Raw genomic sequence first — 17,393 nt, forward strand, 5'->3', positions numbered from 1 at the left:
TATTACTTGCTTATTTTACTGGGAACGATTGGACCCGGCATCCCTTTAACTATAACCATTTTAGTGATCTTATATGTGGGTAAACTTGCTTTATATTTATTTAGTTTCAAGGTGGGGTTTTTATTTAAGAATATTTGAGTTTGAGTTCGATTTTGGTGTGCCCAACATTTTTAACCCCATCATTTACTATTAAACTAGTCTTATGGTTAAGTTGGAATTGACAGAATTTAATGGTCTGAATTAAATTTCCTACAGCTGGGTCAAAGACATCCCCCGAAACGTGAACGATAAACGGACCTTTATCATCGTCGACATAACTTTTAGGGTCGTCAAATTATTTATTTTTTGTTATAGTATATAAATAGGCCATCTAATAATAAGTGGTCACCACTGCCCCTTTGGGCAGTGTCTATACATTGGCTCTGTAAGAAATATTTACCATTCCTTACACCGTCAATGCGCCACCAATGAGAACTAACATTTTATATCCCTTTTGCCTGTAGTTACACTGACTAAACTCAGCTTTGCACCTGGTATAGAACAATACTAAGTATTGATTTTGGCAGTAAAATATCTGTAAATGGGTGTTACCTACTCAGACAAGCTTGCAAAAAGCTCTACCGCTAAGAACATGGTTAAGAAAAGTTCTATACTTCGATATAATCACATGACAGTTATTATATTATTATAACAAAATGCAAATATGTCTAGTTATTTACAAACAATCTTTTTTGTCTTTCTTAATTTCTCTTGAATATAGAAAATTATTACTACGTGCGATATTTTAATTTTAAAGAATTTATAATAACGATGGTATCTTCCTCGACAGACGTAGAAAAGAAAGAGACGAGGACGAGTGACAGACGTCGCGACGATTCAGACCGAGAGAAGGAATCCAAACGTGAATCAAGATCGTAAGTAAAGTTTAAGACAACGAATTACTTTAATGGCTTTTTATAAATATGTAAAACGTGTGTTGTAACAATAAACTGGTTTGTAGGTCTTTGAAGGAAAGAAACAAAGAGGAGATACGAAGCAAAGACAGATCTCCAAGAGACAGATCACACAGAGTGAGTTTTTGTGACACAATATTTCTACATGTAATTAATACTTATTCAAGAATTGTGTTACTAATATACAGCTAACATTTCAGGAGGAACGTTATTTGGAGTCCGTTTCACCACCTCATGATCATCGTCATCCACCCGATGACATAGATCGAGGTAAGAACATTTTTTTCTCTCTTTTGTATTGTATTACACAAATATAATATAGTCCATTTTAATGTATTAGTGTAGTATTTTACAATTATTAATTCTAATATTGAGACGATTTCATACTATTCAGTTTTCCGTGGAAATTTACAGATTTATGGTTTTCCCTTCTTTTTTTATTGGCTAAGTTACGTGAAGAACTAGAATATTTTTATTTGCTATCCAAATTCAATTTTCAACTCAGAAAAATCAGCATGGAGAGGTATAAATTTTAATCTTTTTTTATCTATTAAAATCGGAGATAGTACTTTGTCAAAGAAAGACAGACAGGAGAGAGATCCTTTTTAGGTTTATTCATCGGATAGAGCAATCGGAGATCATCAGACATTCCCTATAGTATAACATTTGGCCTAGGATTAAATTTCTTGGTAGAATACTATTCAGAGCTACAGTTTCTTAATTGTTTTTACATGTATTTCAGATGTGAAACGTCGTAAAGTTGAAAGCAGCGGCAATGGCAAGGTGAGTAACGTTATAATAAATCGGCCTTGCATCGCTCTAGCGCCGGACTGACGGTTGGGCTGCACGAGACATGAAAATCTCCTCTGCTAAATCATACTTGTGTACAAGATGTGAACACTATAAGACGCTCTGTGAAAAAACTTTAAGACTTCAGTGCTTAAATTGTAAATGTGCAGTTTAAAATAATAATAGTTAAATAAATTTTGTCCTAAAATAAATATGGACTTCATCTACTAATCATATAACAAAAACTCAAGATACATTTCATCAACAATAACAAATACAACTGAAGACACACTATAAGAAGCAAAGAAGATTTCGGACAAAGAATTTAAGGGAAATAATATCAATATGGGAAACGTATACCATTATGTACAATATTAACGTATATTGTAAATTTTGCATGTGAATGTTAACTTTAATTTTAATGGATTCAATTATTTATGTCTAAATGAAGAAAAGTTTCACGCAAAGTCCAATGTATGATCTCAGGACACATCACGACCAAAATGAGTAATGAAGTTTGAAATGAAAGTCTCCAAACTATATTTAAAATACCCTGCGCTATTTAATATTAAGCAGACGATCTCAGGATTATGCTGAAAATAACAGTTGGAGTTCAATTTTTTTTGAAGAAGGGATGACCAATGATATAAAATTAATGTGAATTAAGTATATTTTTAATCAAAATAAAACAAAAGGATCAAAAATTCGTGTCGTAAGTTCCGTCAGCCCAGTCCAGTCCGCAGTCGAGCACCGGTAAGGTTTTATTATTCTTTAAAACGAATATATGACTGGATCAAAAGGTACATTGCGTTAAGGTTGCAATTATAAATTGAAATAAGAAAATAAAAAAACTTGAGGTGTAAATATTTTGAAGAGAAGGAAACAGTGAAGCAATGTTCATGGAGGACTGAACTTATTTGGATTTATATAACTCCAACTAATAATTTGATAAATATATCTACAAGAACAACTTATTGGACATCACATATATATCAAGTATTAAATAAACATCAGAATTATTTATAGTCACTGTACTAGTTATCAGACGAAACATCAACAAAATGTTAACTAATAAAAATATTCTCATCAAGTTAATTGAAAGGAAGGAAGCAACTGCATCATTATAAAACATATATTTTAGTCTCGTCTGCATCATAGACACGATCATTCATCGCCATCTGTGAAGAAGAGAATATGCATTATTAATGTTCAAAGGAAGGAGCCGCTTTCGTCACGTGCTGCATGAAATTGCAAGTTAAGGACAACGAAACTACCTTTTACAAATACCGTCAATGGATCAACTTTAAAATAAAAATAAATCAAAACTGGGAAAACTACAGTGTAAAGAAAACGTCAACACTATTTCTATTGTTGCCTTAATTAAATGTGCCTTTTGCCTCGGTTTCACCTTTTTGTAAATATTCTATTTCATTTCTATAGAAAAAAGAAGTTAATGTAGTTATCTTAATAGATTTAATTCAAAATTAATATACGATTTCTGAATGAGCAGGGTAGCAAAGAAATAGAAGAGCGGTCACCAGAGAAGGAAAAGAGAAAGGCTAAACTAAGAGGAGATGAAAGGAAAGAGCGTAAGATGAGTCGAAAGCGGGTGAGTCAATGAACATTACACCATTATTTTTAAACTAAGAACACTACTCATTATTTGTTAAGTAAATTATTTATAAATTTATATTTTTTTATACTATTTGGGGATGAAAATTATTGTGTTAGTGTATTAGAATATCTTCAATATTTATTTTGATATCATGGATTCTACGACACTTATGGCGTTATGTGAATGATATTGAATCACACTGGCGAGTAAGGCAGACAAAAATGTTCTTATTCTTACTAGCAGGGGCGCATTTGATAATTTGTATTTCAAAGGCCTACTTTTTTAAACAATTATTCGGTAACTCCATGCGGGTAAAAAATGTTATTGCAAGATGCTACAGGTACATTTTTGACTAATTAAAACGTTTAAGTAAGCGTAAATGTTCACATACTTTAAAAATCAACATTTTGCCATTTTGTCGCCTAAGTGGTTCCGGCCTACTCGGCCTATTGAGAAATTCACCCCTGCATACTCGTACCTATAAGTGGTAGAAACATCAACATAACTAAAAATAAGCATTAAAAACCATCAGCACTAAAATTCTAATATCGACTAAAAACTTGGATAAACTACCTTACGCATCGTTTAAATATATTATTATTTAATTATTTCGAATGTAATGTGTGTATTTTATTATCTAGGATCGAGCCGAAGATTCAACTATTTTAGAACAAAAGAGACGTCGTGACGAACAAAAAGGTATGAGATGTCAGAAGCAATAATTGGTGTTTTTTCAAGATCTGTGTTTATGAAAATAGTGTACGTATAAGCTTTTTATAATCCGGCTATAATTTATTACAGCTGTTGCCAAGATAAGCAGTCATCAAAACGGTTCTCAAGAAGATCATCATTACGAAAAATATCACAAAAGGGTAACAGTCACTTTATTATTTTTTCTAGCAACAACATACAATAAAATAATTGTTTCGTTGTATGTTTGTTGATGTATTTAGATCTCGTACTGAATCGTGTATTATTGTTTATAATTTCATAAAACCCTCATTCCTAATCTAATTTTGTTCGTTTTACGCAGGAGAAGTCACCTTTCAGAGACCGTTCACATGAAGAACCAAGAGACAAACAATATCCTTTTTTATAGTAGTATAATTTGATTCTTCAAATGTCCCTAAATTTAATATTAAATTAATTTTGAATTCTAATTCACAGTTTGAAATGTATTTTTTTAATATATGAATATTCATTATTAATTATATTAATTATTTAATATATGAATAGTAATTCCTTAATATGAAGTAGTAATTGATCTGATTTGATCTTCATTATTATCTACAACAGGAGTTGACTCATGATTAGTCAATGAAATTTCTTTCGTATTTTTATTAAAATATGATAGAAATTGTTTGTTGTTTTTATGGTATTTTCTTTTATTGCTTACAATGTAATATCGCTCTGTTAAAATGAAATCCTTAACAGTACCATACTAGGCGGTCTAACGAGTCGAAAATTAGAAGATAAGCAAATTTTGAACATAGACTAACAAGTGAAGAAAATAAATTTTATTTCGAAATTTAATTTTAAATCTCGTTGGGATTTGACAAACAGTATGTGTTTATTGTACTGTAATAAAAATCGTACTCGGAATGGCTGAAGTTTTATTGAGACTAATTAATCTATAAAATAATTACAACTTAAAAAAAAATATCTCTAATATATTTATACACCAAGATTAATATAAAACATTTTTTCGTTCTGTTTCATTATATGAGCATTATATTTGTTATTTAAAAAAAATAGCATTTTTAATTTTTACAACGTGTCGTTTTGTTCTCATTTCAAATGTCTCGCACAAGAAAATCACAATTTAGACGCTAATATTTTTAACGATTGCCTATCGGTGCCTGCACAGCTCTAACTTTTTTCAGACTGATTAAGGGCCTGACTCACACAACAACCATACTTTTTAACACGCTTTTATTAGCTTATTCGGTATTTATGTAACGTAAAATTTGGAGGTGATTTTCCTCTACTTCAAAACGTCTTATTAATCATTACTGTGTTCCAGTGTAATTACAAGCAACTTACTTAGCTCATTTGAATATAGTGTTTGAGGTGTATTTATTTTAGTGTCAGTGTAAAAGGTGACCACACAAGGTAACCAGTTTGCTCGTCTGCTTTGAAATGAATAAAAATATGACCTGCCTGGCTTATTTTCCTACTCGTTACAGTGTAAGTATGCAATGTAAGCTGCTAGAGTGTAAGCTCTAATTCTACAGAGCAACTATGTAATCACACGCACACTAAGTTAAATCACCAATAGAATCATAGTATACTGGAAATATGATCTACTACATATTTTCGACATTAAATAACGATGTTATATTTAAATAATAATGTTTTGTAGTATTGTCTCGTCATATTTATTTTTAAATAAAAATATTGTTACTTACAATTTTAACCATTCCTTACATAGAATAAAGTTATTTTTAACGATGGCAATATACTTTAGGATGCAGTACACATACAGAATGAAGCGTCAGTAGCGCAATGGTTTACGGGCCGCCTAGCGATGTAAAAAGTCGCAGGACCTATCCTGACCCCTTGGGCTATTGACGTCCCCACTCCTAACACAAGTGAAAAACTTAAAAGGAGGGGTAAATAGGAATATTAGTAATTCTTTAATTAATTTAAAAAAAGTACATCCTTGAATGTTGAAAATATTAGATATTAATATGAAACCTAACACAAAAAGATCATTTTATAAAAATAAAATATTGAACAAAATCATAGAAATATGTATCAGAAATATTTGATTTATGATTGATGAATATTTATAATAAAATTAAAATCTAAATCCAAAATAATCCCAACATTCGTCTTCTATTTTTTCAACGTGCCGACATGTATATGCCCAAATTTCACAGTTTGGTCAAAAGATTAATTTAAAATGCGAATTCTTGTAATAACTTTTTTTTTACCAAGATTACGATTGGCAACATATTTTTTGGCTATATTCTAAAACTTATAAGTTGTAACGCTATATGCTAAACCAAGCCAAGCAGAGCCGAGCCAAGCCGAGCCAAGCCAAGTCAAGCCTTGAAATTGAATAGCCGACCCAGTCTTTTCCTAACGTTACTCATTAACAATTACACAAAAGGGATTGTCGCCCATGGCAACCGATAACAAGAAAGAAAAGACGGGGTCGCGATAGCAACAAGGCGGTATAATATAACGGAGTGAAAAAATATATAAACGATTAATAATAAAAAATATATATAACATAGTTGTTGTTATTGCCATTCGTTTCAAAGTGTATTTCGAGAAATTCAGCCTTCATGTTAATTAAAAAATAATATTCAAATGCAAGATATATTTTGTCATATATTTTATTATTTTACGTAGCCCAACTCGAACGTTATTATATTTCATTCGGTGGCAATTTTGTCAAAATTAATAATAATGTCTTTTAAATATATCTTTAGTTATATCATTGTAACATCTTAGGGTAAGCTAAAGTATTAATGTTTGTTGATTGTTTATGTAAGTAACATAATTATTTTTTGATTCATTAACAAGCTGCAGTTCCTACTAATATTTTATGTTATATTTTCCTAATTATTCAATAATTTGTATAATATAAAAAAATAAAACATGAACACAATATATTTCTTACAATTGGTTTAATTTGTGTAACTATCAAATTTATCAATAAAACCTGACAACACTGGTTTAAGATGTTTTGTAGAATGTCACTATGAATCCCATAGCGACATTTTACAAAACATCTGGATTTAAAATAATATTACTTACAATTTATAGTGTATTGAATACCAAATAAGGCAGTCTAATAATATTTCATACCATTTACTGAAATCATACATTAATTTTAGTAAGTCGTTATAACAAAAATAAAAATTAATCTGAAGTGTAAACCACACGTGCTCGAATTCATCGAACACATTTTTTTATTTAAGGGTACAATTATTTAGTATAAATTTATAGTGATATATATCATACCACTTCAATTTGTATTTAATTATTATTTTTTATAATCCAATTATAATTTTATATTTATTTATGAATAAAATGCAATTATGAAATGATTTACAAACATTTTTCTTTTTTTAATTTTTAACCTTTACATGGAAGAGGTTGATTAACACACAAAAATAGCAAATCACCAATTGAACAAGAAAGTCTTTTTCTCTAAATAATTCGAAAAGTACATATTTTAAATTACCATTTGAAAAATCGACTTTTATTAATTTATCAGTAATAATTAATAATTTTCTATGTCTGTAACTACATATATAAGTTTAAAGTATTCGAAAGAAATATTTTCTTTGTTTTTAATCTGTCATTGAAAAGACCATAAAATCTATGGCCACTAAAATAAATGTTATCTGTGATAAAGGATAACTCGAAGAATAATTTGTAATACAATTTAAATTATAATTATAATTGAAATATATTAAGTAATACATAAATTTTAATTTTAATACCAATATAGTTAATAAAATGTGTATTTTATCTATTTGAATGTTGAGATTTAAACTGATTGGTTTTACGTGGCTTGAATGTGTAAGCGGCCATCTTAACAACTGATCACGTGATGTTTCTCTAACAGAAATCTGAACACAAATATTCAAAAAAAAGCTGCGAGGTACGTGCAACTGCTTTTTGTGTTGTTTAACATGTATAGTAATAACATTTTGTAAACGGTTAATAAAGATTTTTTATTTAATCCGCGTATAATCCATTTTGAATTCAGAGAGGTTTATGTACATTAAAGTTGGGAGACAAGTTTAGTATTTGCTATTTTGGCTACCAAGAATTGTATTACTATAATGTTAAGCGATCGTTCTTTTTTAAATTAAATACATGAAATAGTTGTTCCTTAATGGTCAATAATTAATTGTGTATTGCTTAGTAGATTTTAATGAATAAATATGATACCTAATATCCTACCATTTTTTTTAAGCTGGCAGCACTGCTGATTAAACGAGTAACAACCTTTAAGTTTAAGGTTACTTTTTTAGAATGATTTAAGTTTACGATATTAATTACGGGTTTATGAAATCAAATTAGTTTATAAAATAAATATACAACGATTTTGTAAAAAAAAATTTACTTTAGAAAGGATAAAAAAAGTTTAATCACTTATTAGGTAACTAGACGGCCATTTTGCCAAAAATTTAAATCGATGTTTATTTCTGCCTGATAAACTTATCCGTGCTAATAAAATATGTAAAGCTATTATACTTTTATCGGTATAATCGTGAGTATTTTTCCAACTTGCGCATTTATTTTATATTGATTTAAATTCACATTATTGAGTTAAACGTAAAATAACCTAAAAAAATAGCTTGGATGTCGCCATCTTAATATTTGACATGTGTTGTTTATTTTAATTGGTTATGAAATTAAAATTTATTGACTCACGTTTTAGATACATGACTAAATAGTATGTATTTCTTTACATAGCTACATCTTATTAAAAATTATTTTAGTAAAATAAGTGACAGCCCGTAAATGCTGGATGAAGACCTGCTTTCCACTTAAGAGGAAGTTTAAGAGGTTATTCCACCACGCTGCTCAATTGTGGTTTCATTGCTATATTCATAAATTTTATCTGCTTTTCAAATTCCTTTTAATAGTTATCTACCTCAGTCAAATTATTAGTGTGTCAAAAGATAAAACGTGAAAGTAAAATAAAATTGACACAGAACCCACCCATTTAATCCTAAGTCTACATCGTCTTACATTTCTTGTTAATGCAACCTTCTTTAGCGTTTATGGATTTTTTACGCAAGCATAGAGAAGCTGCTACTGATTGACCAATTATTACCAACCATACCCATTTATAGATTATAATGGTTATTTTTATTTTTTTTGAAACAGAATTGCTTTTTGACGTGGGTGGTATTGCTATTATCAGCGACCAAACCTGCTAAATGAAAATCACATTTTTTGTAATAACTTGTTACCTGATCCTTTAACTAACATTTAAACTTTTTTCACACTTATGTTGGAACAGACTAACTATTACGTAAACATAATCGAAGCTCATTAAAGTATGTGTTTGGTTTTAATTTATACACTATGCAAAAATATAAATAAACTATTTTTTCAGTATCGTCTTTTTGAAATGGATGTCGAAAAAAAAGTTTTCTCATCGACGATAATAAGAACACAGAATCATATTAAAAACAATTTGCAAGAAATATTGAATATTGTTCCTGCCACGCCTATAGTAGATAAACTAGAAAAAGTTAGCGACTTGAATTTTATACATAAAATTGACAAATATTATGTACCAAAGAAAAATAATGGAACGAAAGTTAAAACTGTACAAGATATTCGAAAGATTTTTGAATCGGATGTTAATAGTTATTTGCCAGATGAGTTAGAAAAACAGAAAAATGTGTTGTTATGTAAAATTAGACTTGGTTCGTCAAGAGACGAAGAAACAAAAGAAACAGCTAAAAAAATGCTAAAATCAAGTTCTCCTATTTCACGATCGGCTTGGCAAATGCTTATAAATATTAACCCAGAGGAACAAAAATTTGCTCATCAATATGTTCGTTTTAATGGGAAATATATTCAAATAAATGGCAGTAAAGGTGGGAATTGTAAGTTTATATATAAGCATGACATTGGTAAAATCAAGGAATTTTCTGTAAATAATTCAACATACAGACGAAATAATTTAAAGAAAAAAAAAGCATTGCTTCAAAATTCGTTAAATGTTAAATTTAAGCCAGGGCCATTGACAAAGAAAAAAAGTCTAGATACTTCCTACCAAAAATATCAGTTTGGTGACATAGAATTAGTCACATTACCGAAGCCTGGTCTTGACCTACAACCGTCTTATGGTAAACCTTTGGCTCCAGTTATCAATACATTTCTTCAAAATACCTTTTTGTTAAATTCTAACGGAGTAATTAGTCCAAAATGGGCAGATTTTGCAGTTACAGTTTTGGGAAAAAATGAAAAGGGAATTCCAGTTCAATTAAAAGATAGCTGTAATGTTACGTTTGATTTAGATTACAAATGTTTTCAACATAGAATACTTATGCGTAACGATAGTGATATTATACACCTTGAAAAAGTACAAAGAGTTCCAATACAAACAACCGAAGATGATTCAGTTATACTATCGGAAGTGATTAGCGTCGTAGATAATATAATTGATGCTGTCGAAATTAGCTTAAATCAAGATGAAATGTTTTTTGGAGAAGACGAAACACGAGAAGAAATAATAACAAACAGCAGTTCTAATACAAATCACCTCAAAGAAAAAGGGAAACGAAAATATGGTGAGCTAGGTAGGCTTGATGTTACTGTTATCAGAATTTCAGATACATCAGAATTAAATGCTAAAAATGTGTGTTCCAATGCTCATTGTACTTTAGGGTGTATTTGTGATTCATTAAATTATTCTTACGGCTTGAAAGTACATTGTGGACGATTTGAATGTATGTTTCAATGTAAATGTGACTATTCGAATTATAGACTTTCGGATTCATTTGATAATGATTGTACCGATATATTGCCGGGGTTAGTGAATTTAGACCAAAAATTGGGACAAACATTAGCGAAAGAAGAACAAAAATTTCATCAAACTGTAATAGTAACTGATGACAAAAGTATATTGTTGAAATCACAAAAAAGAAATTGGAAAACTTCAAAAAAGTATGCTGAGTTTTTTAGTAACATGCCCTTAAAAACGAAAGATAATACGAAAAAAACCTTGTCGGTTCTTTGCACAAATCTTAAACTTAATAACGTTGAGCCTTGGTGTATGGTCCACAATTTGTATAAATGTTTTTGTAAGGGTAAATTTACAAAAAGTTTTTCTCCGGGAGTCGATGAACCTGTGAATACAAATATTAAAATTCCTGAAAAAATTAAAAAAGTGGTTATAAATATTGATCTAACTCGGCAAGAATTATCCTTAGATAACAAAGCAAATAGGAAACGTTCTATTTATGATAGTAATGAGTCATCATTAGATTCTTTTGACTACTTTGAAAGTGTTAAATGTATTAGAACTCTGCCTTATAGGGGTAGAAAACATTGTGAGGAATACTACCATACTACTAATAAAAAAATATTGGAAATGGAGCGAAATGACAAAACTTTACGCAAGAAATTGGCAAGCTTAATTAATAAAGAAGATTCTCAAGAAAATATTGCTACGCAAAATGTTAATACCTCTGATGTTATCGACTCAACCTCAAATGATTTACTGAATAATGTTATTGAACAAATTCCACTAGAGTATAAGGACGTTAAAAAATTATCAAGTACAAAGCTTGTCACGTGGCTTGAATCAAATTATAAGCAATATAAAGAACGAAGTAATCAAGGTCCAATTAAACATTCTTTGCATCCACCAAGACTGGGTACAATGGCCTTATATCCATGGGACTTCATATTAGATAGATATCGAGGAAAAAAAAATTACTTTCTCATATCAAAACAACAACCTTATCGTATTTTCATGGCGGTAAATATAAAAAATTCTTTGTTTGATAATTGTATTAATATAAATGACATTGCTTTATCCGACCTTGATAAATACCCCATAACGGTAAAAAACTTACTTACAAATGCAACCGATCTAAAAGATAATTTTTGTATTTTATGCGGACTATCACATTGTTGGGAGTTGGTTGGTTCGGTTACAAAAGTAAATAATAACAGAAGTAACGTAGCACAAGAAAATGAGATAGAGACAATTATTTCACAACGACCCAAGTCTCAAAGTGAATGCAGTTCTGATTTAGAATTTATGCCGGTAATTACGGATAGCTCTGCAGATGAATTGAATTGTTCATTGGAAAATGTTTTTAATCAGACACCCGAAAATACTCCGGAACAATCTAAATGGTTTGTAATGACGGTAGTAAATGATTTTACAGAAATTAGATTTTACAAAAGAGGATTTTTTGTCAAATATGAAAGTATTATGAAAGCAATCAATGTTGCAAAGGTATCAGGTAAAACGGTTAAACTTTCATCACAAAATTGCAGTTATCCTCAAAACAATCCAAGTTTTGGTATTTATGCCATACCAAGTGATACAGAAAATTATGTTTTTATCGGTCCGTATGAAAAAGATGAGGCATTAGGTATAGAAACTATAAGAAATATACATGATGTAAGAAAAACTAATTGCACAAGAGGTAGATGGATAACTACTAATAAAATTGATAACTTAAATGTTATAGATAATCCTTTAATGTATATGCCATCGAGTAATGCAGACAGTAATAATATGCTAAGCTTAGACACTGAATCTAGCTCAAAAGATGGTACAAACGAGTATCAACAAGTTTCTGATAAAAGCACAACCTCAACTGGTTCTAAGCAAAACACTAATAAAGGGGTGGTAGGGAAAGTAGTTAAACCTATAAGAATACGAAAGGAAAATGGTTTTTTCCAACTTGCACCGAATGGTTTGTTAAAACAGGTACCTATACATAATAAAGATACATTAAAATACAAAAACGCTTTTCTTGTTAAAAAGAATATGTTAATAAATAAAGATACTAATAGTTCAAATGCACCTTTGTTAAATTCACCTTTACTATTGCGTCAAGGTGGAGAACAGGTGGGAAAAGAAATAATGTTACAAAATCAAAAACCCGTACAAGAAATTGCACATCAAGCAAAAACACTTAAGAATGTTGGTCATACGAATGAGATACAAAGAAGAAAATTAGAGGGGGGTATGTTTATATTAAAACCAGAAGAGATTAACAAAAGATCTTTTGAAAATCAATTATTATGTAACCAACAGAAAACTAACAAACAAAATTCTGTTGATGGAAGCGATATGGACTTAGAAGAATTTCTTGAAAAATTCGTAGTAAATACAAGAACTCAGTGCTATGTTATTTCGGATGACGAAGACGACAGCATTAGTAACCTTTGCACTAAAGATAATACATGTAAAGATGTTTGGATTGTGTGTAAGAATATAGAGAATCTAGGTTGGATCCCTGGCAGGCGGAATTCTGAAAATAGATTGAGTTTTGAATTTCCCGGGTTTAAATACACCGAATTCTATAACGAAGACGAAGCGTTTCATAAAATAACTCAGTAAGTATAATATTTACCATCTTATTGGTCAATGGACAATAACGACAATAACATCATTATTGTGTTTCTATTGACAAATTGCTCTGTTTCAGGGTGATGTCTAGAAAAATTTATATACCGAGGCATATTCATTTAGAGTGGCATGCGCTTGAGTCCTTACCTGATAGCAACAACAAGAACAAATTAGAGGCAAAAGACTTAACTCCAGACTACGTGAGTCTAAAAATAAGCATATTTTTATTTATTTAATTATGTTCAAACATTTTTAAATTTCCCTATAATTTAAGCGGTAATGCTAATTTAAGCTATTCTAATTAGCAACCAATTTGTAAGGGCTTAATTAAAGAATTTAATGGTTATTTATAGAGGAGGAATAATAATATATTATAGAGGAGAAATAAGCCGTCACATCTTAAAAATAATAAACCACTAAACAGTGCCTGAATGAGAATGAAGCATAATTGCAAATCATTCTTCCTTATAAAATTAAGTATACTGGGTTAGCTAGGACGTCAATTCAAACAGTTACGTGGGTCTAATTGGCATAGATAGTACCTACTATTACTAACCCATATTGGTACAAACAAAACCATTTTGATCTATATGAAAAAACGTACTGCTTGATTTATTATATTTTATGGCAATACATGGCAGGGCAAATGGAACTGGCAAAACTATAATATATTATATAAGCCTCGTAGCTTTCGGAATTTTATCATTCTTTTCACTAGATTAAAATTGCGATAATCGAAAACAAAAGAACGGGACGAGGAAATTAATTAAAATACCAAAAATAAATAGTGTACCATTTTTAATGTAAAATAAATTAACAATCCATAATTTTATTTGAACTGCTTTCAGTGATTTAAAGTAAATTATATTTTCATAACATATGTAATTTAAGTTATAATTTTATAGGTGTTGACTCAAAAAGGCTTTCAGCACAAACGTGAGTTGTTGAAAAATACAAAATCAATAAAAAATGTGGATTCTCCAAGCACCGCTCTTTATGAATTTCTTACGCACGACCTTACGGATAAGGTAAATATTTACATCTAATATGAGTAGCGTGGCAGAGTTGTAGACGACATATTCATAGAGCTAACCCTGACAAAGTATTTGTATGAAAAAACCGTATGATGAATGAAATTATTCATTCTAACCGTCTAATAACATGAAAAATAATTATTAACAATTATAAATATACTTTTGACTTTCAGAATAATGTAATTACTAAATTAAAAGAAACTAGTAATAACTTAGAAGAAGAAAGTTTGTTTCTTAGGAATAAAACGATGGCAAAGAAAAGAGAAATATTGAAATCGTTTTCTAAAGCGACGGAAGATCTTCGCAAGGAATTGATTGATCAGCTAAATAATATAACAAGTGACGCTGAAGACTCTGAATAAAGTGTCATATAGTGAAAAGGGACCGTTTCATCAAATAATGTACAAAACGTAATCGATTTTTGGGTTCTCGATATAAAATGTGCTTACGTTTAACGATACCACTCACTGCTAAGCGGGTAGGGAGAGGTAGTATGTAAGGTAAGGCTGAGTGCTAGGAAAAATATAAGCAGAAATGTTAATGTATAAAACTGAAATAGTTGTTTCCGACAAATTTCAGTACTCAGTTATGATAAATATTTGTACATATACTATTGAAACGGCTTTTATAGGTACTGTTAATTGTAATTATATTTATATTGTAAATACTTCGCTGTTGAAATTGGCGACATACTGATCTCATGAATGTCTTTGACCATGTCTATTTCAAACGTCACATTTTTTAATATTGCATCAAACAGACAAAGTTTCGAGTGTATCAGCTTTAAATTCTAATATGAAGCTACCTGAGTATTACCACTTATATCTGTTGCATAAATATCTCGATAGTTTTTGGTTTGTCTTTTCTAGACACATTTCAAATATAAGTTCGAAGCAAAAACTCGCATTTGCAAAAATGTATGCACAGGACTTGTAACTTAGCTATAGTTAATCCACGAAACGAATTCCCAAAGAAAATCGTAATTGTGTGCTTATTGGTTAATATGCGTGACCTTCATCAGCCAAATAATTTCATAGGATTGTCTTACATATCGGATTCATCCAATTAATTTCTAGGCGTGCGCATTGACTGAATGGGGTGCGAGTATTTGGTTTCCTAGGAGTTCGACTAGTGGAATGGACTATACTTCAATGTTTCTTGTATTTAATATTACATTAGGTTGTTTATATATAATTATAGGAAGCTATCTGAACTTACATAAGTACGCTAGTTAGTTGTTATTTTAAAATCTAGATATCCAATAAATTCCAATGGCAATAAAAGTAGTTGTAGTTTTATATATGTACCTTCAACGATGAGTCAATAATAATTAATTAAGACATTGTTTTATTTTCTTAGTAACAACAAAAGAGCCAAAATTGTTCTTTTTATCCTATTATCTTCCCTGCAGGAAAAGAATCTGTGATATGCAGTAAGATCTTTATTTTATACTTTGAAACAATAGTGCTTACAATTGCCGAATAGTTTGTGGAATATTTTTAAAGGATTTTACATATTTTGAGTTGTAAAAAAGTGAAATTTGTTCAATAGAAACATCCAAAATATGCAAATAATCTTTTTACAACATAAACTTAGGTAAACGTGCTATGTGTTCAAGAGCTGTTAGTGTATGGTACCATTCACCTGTTATATGTACAATTTTTTTAATCTTTTAAGTATGAATATATATAATAAGAGTTGATCATGAGTTTTATTCATTATTGAGCCATATGGAAAATCACTGCAAGATATTGCACAGAGGTATGTTGTTCTTTATTATTTTAAGGCGCTGGATATTTTTGATTTTAAATCTGTCACGATCACGGCCGGACGTAAGTTTAGGAGGCCCTGGGCTAACACTACTTAGGGGCCCACCTAAAACATATCTGAACGTAGACGTGAATTAAATTAATTGAATGGGTTTGATTAATTGTAGGTCTCGCAGGGCAGCAAACTATACGATCTGTTTAATTTATTAAATTTATGGATACTTTCGCACTATCGTCTATTTTTGACTTTGACTTGACTTACCTGGGGCCCCCTTGAATCCATGGGGCCCTGGGCTGAAGCCCGAAAAGCCATATGATAGATTCGGCCCTGGTCACGATAGTTTCTACGTTAGTGTAAGATTATGAGTTCTTAGATTCCGTGTCGATGTTTATAAAATAAAACCTGTTATCAACGCCATTTTATACTTATATAATAAAGATTAAATAAACATACTTTGGTATCATCGTAATTTATTAGTTTCTCTTCGTATCAAAAACTTCGTTACTCATTGGTGGAATTGGTGGATACAACATGCATTTGTATGTTGTATATTAAGCCCATTCTCCGCGAGCATGGGCTTGATTAGCCACATTTTATGTTGTATAAAATGTGGTGACGTGCGATTTTCTCTTTATTTATAATATATGAGGTTACAGCACCGCAATGTGATCTGGATTTAGCAACCGTGCTTCTATTATTTTGGTAGGATAATAAGGCAAGAAAAAATAGATAATATTGTGATATTAATTAATGGGACAGCTGATCTTTTTAAGAAGATAAACAAGTAAGTAAATCAAATTTAAGTGTCAGTTTTTAATTGAGTTGGGTCTAATGCCAAACTAAATTGACGCATGGGAATCTTATCGAGATTTCTTTCTTGGCATTCCTAATATTTAATTTATATAATGGTTATAGCAGTGTTAGGACTCAAAGCGCAAGGTGGCTCAATGGCCACCATGTTATATTACTTTCGTGATGACTTAGATCTTTTCTACTTTTTTATGCGGAGACTTCTGGGGCATTCTTTATTCTTTCCATAGTAAGATGTTTGGCAAGTTCTTGAGTCTTTCTTTTCTATATTTTATGGTGGCTTTTAATATTGATTGTGTGATACTGACAGCGAGAGTCTGAGATGATACTGATAGTGAGAG

General features: G+C 30.3%; 2 protein-coding genes across 4 annotated transcripts in view; both read left to right on the forward strand.

The window, feature by feature from the left end:
• Nucleotides 1-4,959, forward strand: part of LOC113397446 (THO complex subunit 2) — a 213,284-nt gene extending 208,325 nt beyond the window's left edge. For all 3 annotated transcript variants that reach the window (XM_064217412.1, XM_064217410.1, XM_026635788.2), the window contains 9 exons: nucleotides 830-914; nucleotides 1,001-1,070; nucleotides 1,154-1,223; nucleotides 1,696-1,736; nucleotides 3,253-3,351; nucleotides 3,999-4,056; nucleotides 4,159-4,229; nucleotides 4,391-4,440; nucleotides 4,800-4,959. In XM_064217412.1, the coding sequence (XP_064073482.1) occupies nucleotides 830-914; nucleotides 1,001-1,070; nucleotides 1,154-1,223; nucleotides 1,696-1,736; nucleotides 3,253-3,351; nucleotides 3,999-4,056; nucleotides 4,159-4,229; nucleotides 4,391-4,440; nucleotides 4,800-4,833 (578 nt within the window). In that variant the 3' untranslated portion in view covers nucleotides 4,834-4,959. The remainder of the gene's footprint in view (nucleotides 1-829; nucleotides 915-1,000; nucleotides 1,071-1,153; nucleotides 1,224-1,695; nucleotides 1,737-3,252; nucleotides 3,352-3,998; nucleotides 4,057-4,158; nucleotides 4,230-4,390; nucleotides 4,441-4,799) is intronic.
• A 2,835-nt stretch (nucleotides 4,960-7,794) lies between these two features.
• On the forward strand, nucleotides 7,795-14,908 carry Ocm (over compensating males). Its single transcript, XM_026635784.2, has 5 exons — nucleotides 7,795-7,978; nucleotides 9,449-13,425; nucleotides 13,518-13,638; nucleotides 14,344-14,466; nucleotides 14,646-14,908. Exons 2-5 carry the CDS (start codon nucleotides 9,464-9,466, stop codon nucleotides 14,832-14,834), a joined length of 4,395 nt encoding a protein of 1,464 aa, XP_026491569.2. The 5' UTR covers nucleotides 7,795-7,978; nucleotides 9,449-9,463; the 3' UTR covers nucleotides 14,835-14,908.
• The last annotated feature ends 2,485 nt before the right edge of the window (nucleotides 14,909-17,393 follow it).

This window comes from Vanessa tameamea, chromosome 3 (genome assembly GCF_037043105.1).
Source record: "Vanessa tameamea isolate UH-Manoa-2023 chromosome 3, ilVanTame1 primary haplotype, whole genome shotgun sequence".
NCBI classification, from domain to species: domain Eukaryota; kingdom Metazoa; phylum Arthropoda; class Insecta; order Lepidoptera; family Nymphalidae; genus Vanessa; species Vanessa tameamea.